We start from the raw sequence: 12,431 nt of genomic DNA on the forward strand, positions 1-12,431 counted from the left end.
ACACAGATATTCAAAAACATTTATGAGAGATCATTACATAACACCCTTCAGAGATAAGGTATTTTTAGATCTTAGTGAGGTCAGAAATGCCATGCCCAAATGACATTTAGCATGACAAAAAGTTAAAGGCAGTATCACCTCTTGGATTTGCATCCATATCTCCAGATGTTAGGCCAATCAGGTTTGGGCGCTGTGTCTGTGTTCTTGAAAAAAACTGTCTATATTGAGATCTACCAGAACTGGTAATACTAGGAGCTTCTGGATTATAACCATCAGGTTCATAGGTATCTGAGGGAAAACAAAACAACAGAACATGTAAAAATCAAGAGTAAACAATTTCTTATTATAAAATAACCACAAAAATGAATTTTCTTCAACAAATAAAATTATATCAACCCACATATATTTCTCTTTGAATTAAGAGTATATAGATAAAACCTACTGAACATCAAAGAAACAAAAATGCTCCAGTCACAAAACACAGACATGCAAATCCATTCTGAATTATGGATGTGTTTCTGGATTCATTCACCTAATGTCATTTTTGTCCTCTATAATAACCACATAATTCAAACTTCATTGCACATTTTTAAGAGAAATGTTCACATATACAAACACCATATACAAATGACTGAGTTTCCTCTGTAATCATGTCTCACCACTTTCCAGGTATTCTTTTAATTAGAAAAGAAACAATAAATCTATTAACTTGGTTATCTGCATTTTTTTTTTTTTTTTTTTGGCCACACTACACAGCATGTGGACTCTTAGTTCCCCAACTGGGATCAAACCCACACCCATTGCATAAGAAGTGCAGAAATCTTAACCAGTGGATGGCCAGGGAAGTCCCTGGCTATTTGCACTTTAAACTAGAGAGAAGAGTCAATTTCACATGTAAAACATATTTTAAATGTTGTATTTCAAACAGCTAAACAAGCTAAATTTTATATTTACAAATGTAATCATTATCTTATTACCATCTGCCTCATCAACACATTTTTATCATCTTCTCTATATTTTCTCTACAACTGAATATTTAATTGTTTTTTTGGGGCTACTCTCTGCACAGCATGAGGGATCCTAATTTCCCAACCAGGGATGGACCCCAAGCTCCTGCAGTGGAAGCATGGAGTCTGAACCAATGGACCACCAGGGAAATTCCTAAAAATTTAAAATTCTAATGCTAAATAAATATTTTATAAGCACTGAAAAAACATTCTGAAAGTGTTGATCTCCAAAACATCCTCCACATCCTACATAGAATCAAAGAAAGGTTAAGATGGAGTGAAGACAATGATTCTCTCAAATGCATTTATAAATCCTTGCATCTCTTTTCTTCCTTAATGGAAAAATTGTTTTGTTGCTCATATTAAGTTTTAGCTACAAGATAAGGTACCTTTTACATTTTTATTACTAGCCAATCAGTTCTGTAATTCAGAGTATAAGATCAGCAAATTATGATTAAAAATTTCCAGTTATTAATACAATTTGGTACTCCTGACAGAAAAATCTCCTACATTAAGGCTGCAAAAAGTTTTAAAGAAGTTACATAATCAAATAGCCTTGTTCTAATAATTCTTGGGACCACACAGAACCCCAAGAAAATTGAAGGTCCCTTAGTTAATTATGATGAATTGAGATCTAAAGGCAAAGTGAAAAATGTTAAAAACCTCATGAGACACCCTCAAAACACTCCAGATCTTCAAAAATGTCAATAGGAGGGAAAAGTTTTCAAGAAATCATTATACACAGTCATTCCATACAACAGGGGTAGAGGGGAAAAAACACATGTTCATCCATGATCAGCAAGAAACCACATGTTTTTGTTTTGTTTTAGAGAAAAATTAACCTAGCTTTTCTTGTAACATATAACTGATTAGAAAACATTCAAGTAGATACTCTTCCTATCTGCTGGATTAAAAACTAGTTCAAGAAACTCGCATGACCTTAGTTACCGAGGCACAGAAAGTAAATACAAAGGACACCGGAGATGACAGACACACAGGAGGCCTAATCATCTAGGGGCACTAGGGACAAACCAAAGGAGCAGAGAAACAGAAAACAAAACCACCTGGGAGCTTTAATGGGAATCTGTGATAGCAGATCAGGATACCAGGTCACCTCTTAGGTTGGCCAGTTTTGGTACAAAAGATCAGAGGTGGATGGCCATCCGTAGCAAAGCTTACCTGGGACCAGAGGGGTGGGGCTGGAGACTGAGGTATGGTACCCAATGGAGGATCCCATGAGGTTTCGAGGTGGCACCAAACGAGCTGCCAACAGAGGAGGCGGTGTCCCCAACTGAAGTCGCTCAGATGCAGCAGCACCATGTTCACGAGAGTACATGGGCTGTCCTACAGAGGAAAGAATAGGAGGGCAGCTGGGATTGAGAGTCACAAGCTTCTCTTAAGTAATGATCTACTTCCTGAGACTTGAGCCAAGAACAGAGAAAGTACACCAATGGGAATAGTACTTGAGAAAGATGCTATTAAGATTCCTTCTAACTCAAGAAACAGACATGCAACTGGGTAGGATGCACTGAGGTATAAAGAAAGAGTAAGAATGAGGTAGTGTGACTGCATAATGTCCATTTTTTATCATCTTAAATGGAGTAACTACATGCTGATCTTACCAGAAACGGATCAACCGTATCAAGTTATTGACAAAGGAGCCCTGAGCTATTATTCATGTAGAGTTTAATATCCAGGGAGACATGGTTATGAAAGCTGTCATACCCATTTAAAAAAATTAAAAACACTCCTCCCAAATTCATATAATTTCAGGTATGCACAAACTATTCCCATATCTGGGAGCAGAAAAAACAAACGTAATAAAGGAATTAAAAAAGAAACACCCACCACAAGCATACTCTCATGGAGAATAAGAAATGTTCAAAAGAAAAACATAAAGACAGTGAAAATCTGCTATTCTGTAAGTAGGAGGACAACAAACAGACAAGAGGACAAAAGTCCCACATGAACAGACTAGCTACTGTGCACATGGAAGTGTCTCAGATATGAAGGACCACTTCTGGAAAGAAAGCACATTTAGAATTTATGTTTATAGATGCAAAAATGGCAGAAACAATGAAGCCAAATTTTGTAGAACAAGATTAAAAAAGACAAGGTATCAAGGAGCAAAACCTCTCTTTGGTTGGTTATTTAACAGTATCCTTTTCATTTACTACTCCATATGAGATCTATTTTTAAGATTTACTCAATATTTTATATCTGAAGTCAGACATTCACTATGTGACACAAGACAAAGTGAATTTAGATTTTTTTAATATGATGAAATATCCTTATAAAGTTGTAAAATTCCAGAAGACTTTTAATACACTTTAATAAGACAAGTCACAAAGCAACCACTTGATTTCACAATAAATGTAGAGAAGAAATGGATATGCTATACTTTCCCATATATGGAGAAAAGGTGACAAATCATACTGCATAAGCAGACCACATAATTGTGTGCTTAGCACCAATCTTTTCAAAATTTACATGAAAAAAGATCAATCATTACATTCCAAAAGCAATCTAACATATCCTCAATGATCTGAAAATAGTTTGTTTCTTTTTTTAAATAGTCAAAGCATGATATACTGCAGAGAATTCCTTGCAGAATGAAGTCGTGTGCTAAAGAGAAAAATAAAAATGGGAAGTACAATCTCAGTTCATATGACTAGCTTAAATTTATGATAAAGCATTTTATAGCATGTGCATTTAATTAATAACTATCTCAAAGCAAATGAGAAAATAAAAGGCTAGTTTGTACAAAGCCTTTTTAAAATGAATGACAAAGAACATGCATTCTTACACTTCAGAAAGATGGCTGTTTATTCAAATGAGGCCTGATTTTCTTTAACAACATCTATTCAGGTCTCTCTCTAAATACTATGTGAAAAAGAAAGAGTTCCTTAGATAAAAGGTTGATTCTAGGTCTGGATAGAAAACTTGTAAGATGAGTCTGATACACCCTCGTATAATGCTCCAGAAGCAAGATGGCTACCAAACACCAGCATATAAAAAATACAACAAAGCAACCTGCAGAAGCCAACATGAAGAGGCTTCCCGTGGTCAAATAAAAAGCCAATCTGAACACCAAAAAGGCCACAATGGGGTGAAACATAGCAAACATTATAAATCCATGAGTTCATAATGATACTTAGAAAAAGTACAGTGGTCCCTCTGGAAGATACTTGGAAACAAACTCGTTTTCTGAAAACTGATAAATGAAAGGACAGAAGCCTTTATGCTTTATGCTGTCTTTCCTGTAAAAAGTACATTTCGGTTAACCAAATGGTGAACACTGCCAAGTTCTACTTTGTAGACTGTCAGCCAATAAACATAAAAGAAATCATAGAATTAGAGTATCACACTTTTATAGCCCCAAATGAAACAAGAGAACTGGGTAGGGATCACAAACAACCACGAGCAATTTTTTGAAAGGATGGATCAGGATGAAAACACCTGTACACAGTGATCAATATTTGTAACACAGAAAGGAGACAACCTGACATTGTCCACCAGGTATATACTGCAGTAGGAAGTACAAAACCCCATCAGTAAAACATTCATGCAAAATAAGGAGGCAAAAACCCCCAAATGTGACCCTATTAATCTAAATCTAGATAATCTCCAATTTCCAGAAAAAATGGGATACAGGAATGCATTAAATGACACCAGCAGATGCAAGATATGCCAAGTCTAGGTTATGGAAAAATTCTTTAGGACAAATTATCTGCTCCTTCAACAAATAAGTGTCAAGGGGGAAAAAAGAGGTAGGAGAAACTGTTATAGATTCAAAGGCTTAAGAAACATATCAACTAAATGTAATGTGTAACCTTGCTTGGATTCAGCTTCAAATGAACCAGATATAAAGGAATGTCTATGATACAACTGGGAAATATGAACACTGATTAGATACTTGAGAATAATACCTGTTATTTTTTGGGACTGTGATAAAGTATAGTAATTGTGTGCATGTCTTTATCCCTTATCTTTCAGAGATTTATAGATTAAATGCTATGTTTGGAACTTGTTTTTAAATAATCAAGTCAGGAGTGAGTTACAGATAAAGTTAGGTTAATCAATACGTTGATAAATGTTGAAACCAGCAACTGAGTAATGAAGATTACCACAGTGTTTACTCTCTTATGTATATTTGAAATTTTCCATAATAAAAAGTTTTAAAAAATCACGTTGGTTATAATGATGGTGAAGATAAGTCAGTCACAATTTAGATTCATTCCACTTTAGTTTTTTCTCAAACTCTTACTGGAATATATTTGATTTACACTGCTGTGCCAATTTCAGATGTACAGCAATGTGAGTCAGTTTAACATAAATATAGGTGTGTGCATATATTCTTTTTCAGATTCTGATTCAATTTAGTTTTAGTGTAGTGACTGAATAATTTCAAAATGCAAGTCTCCTAAGTTCATGCTCCTATTGTAAGTCATTCATGTATCTTATATGTCTGGTTGATAGCAATATTTTCATTCTTTAGAGTCGGACATGACTGAGCAACTAACACACACACACACACAATGTTAACTCTAGTCTTTTGAAGATAGTCTTTATTCAAACTAAAATTTTAGCTACTCTTTGTAATTCTCCTGATTTTGTCTTTAAGAGTATTCACAAAGGAAAAAAAAAGTCTTAAGATGAGTTTTAAACTGAAAGCTCAATCAGAAGAAAATACAAAGTTATACCTTCCAACTATTGGCCATATTTATTATGTGTCTTCTCTATTAGAATCCAAGGTCCCTGGCATACCTTTTAAAGTTCCAGGGCCTAAATGGTGCCTAGCACATAGTAGGAACTCAATATTTAACAGAATGGATGAAAGGTTATTTACTAACTGCATCCCAATGACATTTAAGTATTTCTTAGGACAAATACCTTTATTTGATATTCATCAGACATTATTTGAAATGGGCAATATGACAACTAATGCAAAACAAATCCAAGTAACACACAAGGGGAGAGAAATTCTAGACAATATACGACTCTATAGGAGACTGACTTTTCTAGACATCAACATCTGTGACTGTGCACAGAAAAAAGTTATGTACTCCACAGAATTAAATGAGACATCTCAAGTTTAAGAATATGATGTTTTAATAATTTTACACAGCTACATATATTCTCTGAAAGATAAAAGTAATTTATGTAAATTCACCTGAAGATTGACAACTGCCTTCAACCAAAGAATCAATCTTTAGGTTGTTATATTTTACTACTTTAGGCTGTTATATATTTTACTACTAATCTTTCACATACTCAATACAAGGAGCTTAGCAGGTACAAAATATTTCTATTACATCTTTCTCAAAGAAGCAAAAGAAACAAGTCAAATGTAAAGGAATATAGGTTCTGTCCTGTGAAAACAAAGCAAAACAAAACCTCAAACCCCAAAACCACACACTGAACTGGCAACTCTGATTTTGGGTAAAAATGCTTAAATATGTCAAAGGAAATAGTTGTTTTTAATAGGTGTTTTTCCATACACTTCCAACTACATTTCATTATTTAAATCCTTTTCAGAGCATCTGTGACATTTTAATTCAACAAAAACCAAATTTCATAGTTTTTTCTAAATTATAATCATACATGCCATTAAGTTTTAAATAGCATTGCCAGGAGCCCCATATACCCTACACAGTTTTACAGTGGGGAAATTCTTTTTCTCCTTTTAACATTCAATTGTCCTCTTCAAAACTCAGTAATAATTAGACTAGATGAAGGTTTTATTTCAGGCAGAATTAGTTCCTTTGTTACATGTATTTCTGAGGCACTCTGTTGCTTTAACAGCAAAATACACTGTAATTGGTTTTTTGTGAGTTTCTAATTTTTGACATATTTCTTTCCCACTATTACATTTTTAGCTTCTTAGGAGAAAAATCATCTCTCACTCATATTCCCAGTACTGAGCATTGAATAGACCCTATTCCTACCTCTAAAATACCAGATTTAATTTTTCTATGTTTATTTGGGTCCCTACTGATAAAATTTTCACAACTATCATATGATATGCTGTTCTTCACTTATACACATGTTCTACGCTGTGAATATTCATAATGAATTTTTTTTAAAAAACTACAATTTTTTTACAGTATTTTTTCATTAAAACCAAAAGGGAGCTTTTGTCATACTGAGTCAAGTAACTGAGATGGAGAAAGACAAATATCATATGCTATCACTTGTATGTGGAATCTAAAACAATGGTACAAATGAACTTATCTACAAAACAAAAACTCACAAATATAGAAAACAAACCTATGAATATCTGGGGGAAAAAGAAAAGTGGGGGACAGGGAAGATAAACTGGGAGACTGGAATTGCCATATACACACTATATATAAAATAGTAAGGAGTATACGAGTAAGGAACTAGCACATAGCACAAGGAACTCTAATCAATTCTCTGTAATGGCCTATACAGGAAAAGGATCTAAAAAAAGAGTGAATATATGTATATATATATATAACTGATTCGCTTTTTGCTGTACATCTGAAACTAACACTACATTGTTAATCAACTATACTCCAACAGAAGTTTTTTTTAAAAGGCTGAAAAAAAAAAAGCTGGACTTTGTGCCACAAAATTAGATATACATTTGCCCATAATTATCTGAAGTAGAAAATAAAATCTAATGTTGGAGGAAAAATAAAAATGGAATCACAATGTTAAATTTAATAATATTAAAATAAATCATATTTTTTATAAATTAAAAACAAAATGAAATTTTTATCATGAGTCAAAATGCTATATTTAACAATATGAAAATGTGTAATCTGCAAAAGACTTTCAGATAAATAACCCATTTTTCATATTTACAAGTCCAAAAGCACTAAGAAATAATGCTAAGAGCTGATTTAGGGAGGGGAAAGATGAAACAAGATTGGTAAATGTTGAAGCTGAGTGATGGAAACATGGGAGTTTACTATACTACCTTCTTTATTTTTATATATGTCTGAAATTGCCCATAATTTAAAAAATGAGAGCAGTAAAATAAGTACTGTAACAAGATACTAGAGTAATTAGAAGACTGTGAGATACTAAAAGTAAAAAAAAAAAGGATAATTATTTAACTATCAGATATGGTTTCTGTTCTGAGAAAGCACAGCGGAACACAGGAGGAAACAGTAGCACTGAAGAATTCTCGTAAGGAACTGTCATGGTTGGTTTTCTCAGGCAAACTAGCTGAGCAGCATTATATGGTGTAACGTAGAGGGAAAAGTGGGAGTAAAATACATTGGAGTCAAAAAGATTGCAGCAATAATCCAAAATGTGAAGTGATTCAAGTGTGGATGAGGGCAGAAACCATAGCAGGAAGAGAGAGAAAAGGACGTGTCAATGAAAAAAGAGGAAGAAATTTTCAATTAACTAGAAATAAAAAAGCAAAGCAATGAGTCAGTCATGTTAGGGTTATTAATTCTAGGTGATTAGGTGGGTATTACTCATATTAGCAAAGAAAGACAGGGATTGTGGAGGTAATAGAGACTTAAGGGAAAAGAACAGGTTTTGATTTTGGAGAGGCTGAAATTTATGGAGACGATAACTACAAAACTGTAACAACTATTCCTTATGTATAGCTTAAGGTGCCAGATACTATTCTAGATGCTTTATATGTATTAACACATAACATGTTTCCCCAAAGTAACCTTAATGAGATGAGTAATGTTACTATTATTTCTGTTTTACAAAAGAGAAAATTAGGATACAAAAAGGTTAAGCAACTTGCCTAAGGTCACAGTGACATAAATGATGGAACCAAAATTTGAACCTAAGCTTAATTACTTTCCTGAGTTGCCTCCCCAGGTCATGACAGAGATGAAGAAATGTTTATGATAAACACAGTTACAAAAAAGGTGAATTTATCTATAAAGTTACCTAGCTCTGTAAAGAAATTCTCACAGTCTGACATTTTTAACAATCAACTAACTGCCTTATTTTTATATTTCTGAAGAGAGAAATTTTTCTTTTAAGCCTCAGTAAACTAAAAACAACAGTTAACAAAAACTATGAAAAATAAAAGACAGGATTCAAGAAAAACATATTATTACAGTTACACATCAATGTTACAAGACAAGTCTAACCACTAAATACTATAGTTTAAATGATGCTATGCTCGTTTCAGCATTACAAGTTAAATAATTAGGTGTATTTTATCCGATCTTTTGTATGCTCTTAGGGGGTAAGTCTTAGGCTTTGGAAATTCAATCAGAAGAACAATTCTTGAACAGAAGCTTCAAAATATAATTCCTTTAGCAGAAGAATGTTGCTACACTACAGTAGAGCAGACTTCTCCAATACAGAAGGCCTTGTCCTTCTCTCCCATCATCACACAAAATTAAAATACAGTTACAGAGCATAACCACACAGTAAATTGCCCTGTAAACGTAAGTACAATTTTGCATAGTCCTTAAAATAGAAATTAACTGTTTTTTTTAAAGTGTTCTGAGAAAACTTCTGGCTTTTCTATGCCCTAACAATTTTATTAATAAATCAAATGTATACTTACGTTCTGACACTGTATAAAGGAGGTTCTGGGGTAAAGGAGGAGGTAGTCTTGCTCCCACTGGTGCAAGATTGGGCACTGCACTTGTCCCAGGCTGGTCACGGTTGTTAATCAAGCTTGACTGTGTTATGGGTGGTCCTACAGACAACAAAAAGTGAGAGGTAGAGCAATAATGTTTGCTAACTAATAAAAACACTCACTACACCAAGTACAAGAAGGATATTCACATATAAAATACCTACTTTGGTTTAGAACAGAATAAAGAAATTTGATATGAGCAGGCTTGAGCACTGAGAGCATTATTAAGTGAAATGACATTTTAGTTCTGTAATAGACTAATCTAGGGTGGAAAAGGGGCAGATCTGGTTGCATCTGGAGGGTGGGAGTAGAAAATGGCCAAGAGATTTGAACAAACTTTCTGGGGTGATAATAAAGTTCTATAGAACTCTTAAGTTAATGATAAACATGTTTGAGTGTATTGATGTCTACAATGTACTGTGAAATGCGTTAAAACTAAAAATGGAGAGATGGAAAGATATATGATAATACAATATGAAAAAGAAAAGTGTGAATCACTCAGTCATGTCCAACTCTTGGCAACCCCATGGACTATAGCTCACCAGGCACCTCTGTCTATGGAATTCTTCAGTCAAGAATACTGGAGTAGGTAGCCATTCCCTTCTTCAGGAGATAGGAAAGTGCTAATTGTAGAAGCTAGATGGTATTTGTTTCCTTGAAACTTTTCTTGGCAAAGTGTTCAGGGGGAAATGACACTCTTAGATTTAACTTTTACACAGGTATGATCCCCCAAATGAGGAAGGATCTTTTATTGTGAGAATTTCTATACATCAAAGATGCTTTTATCTGAGAAATTAAATCTCAACTTGAGCTTCACAATTATACCATTTATGTGACAATATTAAATACTCACAAAAACTGTTAAAAGAACCATACTGCTGTTGACCAAATCTATGCGTTAAATGTATACAAACCTTTATCAATTTTAATGAAATGTGTTCTACAAAGAATGTTATGGAAGGAAAGCTGTGCAATGGGTACAAGGTATCATGTTAAACTATTTCTGCCACTTCCAGTGAGCCTATAATAATTTTTTTTTTTTTTTTTTGTTGGTCTTGTTTATCTAACAAGACCTCCAAAAATTATGCAGACCCCTTCTACAATTCTCCTCCGAGCCTAACTACCCGAGTCCTAAGTATGCAACAAAGGACTCGGGTGTGCGCACGGGGGAGCATGACCCTAACTCTTATAATAATTTTAAAAATTAAAAATTTTAAGAAGAATTGAAAAAGTACCACTTAAATAAACTGAATGGTAACCATTTTTTCAAATAATTCGCCAACTCTTAAAACATTAAGTATCTTCAGGTACCTATTTTCTTATACCTCTGTACACATGTAAAAAAAAAGATCTTCATGATCCAGATAATCACGATGGTATGATCACTCACCTAGAGACAGACATCCTGGAATTCGAAGTAAAGTGGGCCTTAGGAAGCATCACTACGAACAAAGCTAGTGGAGGTGATGGAATTCCAGTTAGGTTATTTCAAATCCTAAAAGATGATGCTATGAAAGTGCCTCACTCAACATGCCAGCAAATTTGAAAAACTCAGCAGTAGCCACAGGACTGGAAAAGGTCAGTTTTCATTCCAATCCCAAAGAAAGGCAGTGCCAAAGAATGCTCAAACTACCGCACAATTGCACTGATCTCACATGCTAGTAAAGTAATACTCAAAATTCTCCAAGCCAGGCTTCAACAGTATATGAACTGTGAACTTCCAGATGTTCAAGCTGATTTTAGAAAAGGCAGAGGAACCAGTGATCAAATTGCCAACATCTGACAGATTATTAAAAAAGCAAGAGTTCCAGAAAAACATCTACTTCTACTTTACTGACTATGCCAAAGCCTTTGACTGTGTGGATCACCACAAACTGTGGAAAATTCTTAAAGAGATGGGAATACCAGACCACCTTACCTGCCTCCTGAGAAATGTGTATGCAGGTCAGGAAGAAACAGTTACAACTGGACATGGAACAATAGACTGGTTCCAAGTAGGAAAAGGAGCACATCAAGGCTGTATATTGTCACCCTGATTATTTAACTTATATGCAGAGCACATCATGAGAAACACTGGGCTGGATGAAGCACAAGGTGGAAAAAAGACTATCAGGAGAAATATCAATAACCTCAGATATGCAGATGACACCACCCTTATGGCAGAAAGTAAAGAAGAACTAAAGAGCCTCTTGATGAAAGTGAAAGAGGAGAGCAAAAAAGTTGGCTTAAAGCTCAACATTGAGAAAACTAAAATCATGGCATCTGGTCCCATCACTTCACAGCAAGTAGATGGGGAAACAGTGAAAACAGTGACAGACTATTTTTGGGGGCTCCAAAATCACTGCAGATAGTGACTGAAGCCATGAAATTAAAAGACACTTGCTCCTTGGAAGAAAAGTTATGACCAACCTAGACAGCATATTAAGAAGCAGAGACATTACTTTGCCAACAAAGGTCTGTCTAATCAAAGCTATGGTTTTTCCCGTAGTCATGTATGGATGTGAAGTTGGACTATAAAGAAAGCTGAGCACCAAAGATTTGATGCTTTTGAACTGTGAAGTTGGAGAAGACTCGAGAGTCCCCTGGACTGCAAGGAGATCCAACCAATCCATCCTAGGGTAAATCAGTCCTGAATATTCATCGGAAGGACTGATGTTGAAGCTGAAACTCCAATACTTTGGCCACCTGATGCAAAGAACTGACTCAAATGAAAAGATCCTGATGCTGGAAAACATGGAAGGTGGGAGGAGAAGAGGACGACAGAGGATGAGATGGTTGGATGGCATCACCGACTCAATGGACATGAGTTTGAGTAAACTCCAGGAGTTGGT

The 12,431-nt window shown here is 34.7% G+C and overlaps 1 protein-coding gene across 5 annotated transcripts in view; it reads right to left on the minus strand.

Annotated features, from left to right (window-relative positions):
• Positions 1-12,431, minus strand: part of RBM27 (RNA binding motif protein 27) — a 57,210-nt gene that overhangs the window by 23,031 nt on the left and 21,748 nt on the right. For 3 of the 5 annotated variants that reach the window (XM_043465104.1, XM_043465103.1, XM_043465101.1), the window contains exons 8-10: positions 9,526-9,660; positions 2,187-2,351; positions 139-288 (exon numbers count right to left, since the gene is read on the minus strand). In XM_043465104.1, coding sequence (XP_043321039.1) covers positions 139-288; positions 2,187-2,351; positions 9,526-9,660 — 450 coding nt within the window. The remainder of the gene's footprint in view (positions 1-138; positions 289-2,186; positions 2,352-9,525; positions 9,661-12,431) is intronic. The other 2 variants (XM_043465106.1, XM_043465105.1) reach the window with 1 other exon arrangement.

This window comes from Cervus canadensis, chromosome 4, assembly GCF_019320065.1.
Source record: "Cervus canadensis isolate Bull #8, Minnesota chromosome 4, ASM1932006v1, whole genome shotgun sequence".
NCBI classification, from domain to species: Eukaryota; Metazoa; Chordata; class Mammalia; order Artiodactyla; family Cervidae; genus Cervus; species Cervus canadensis.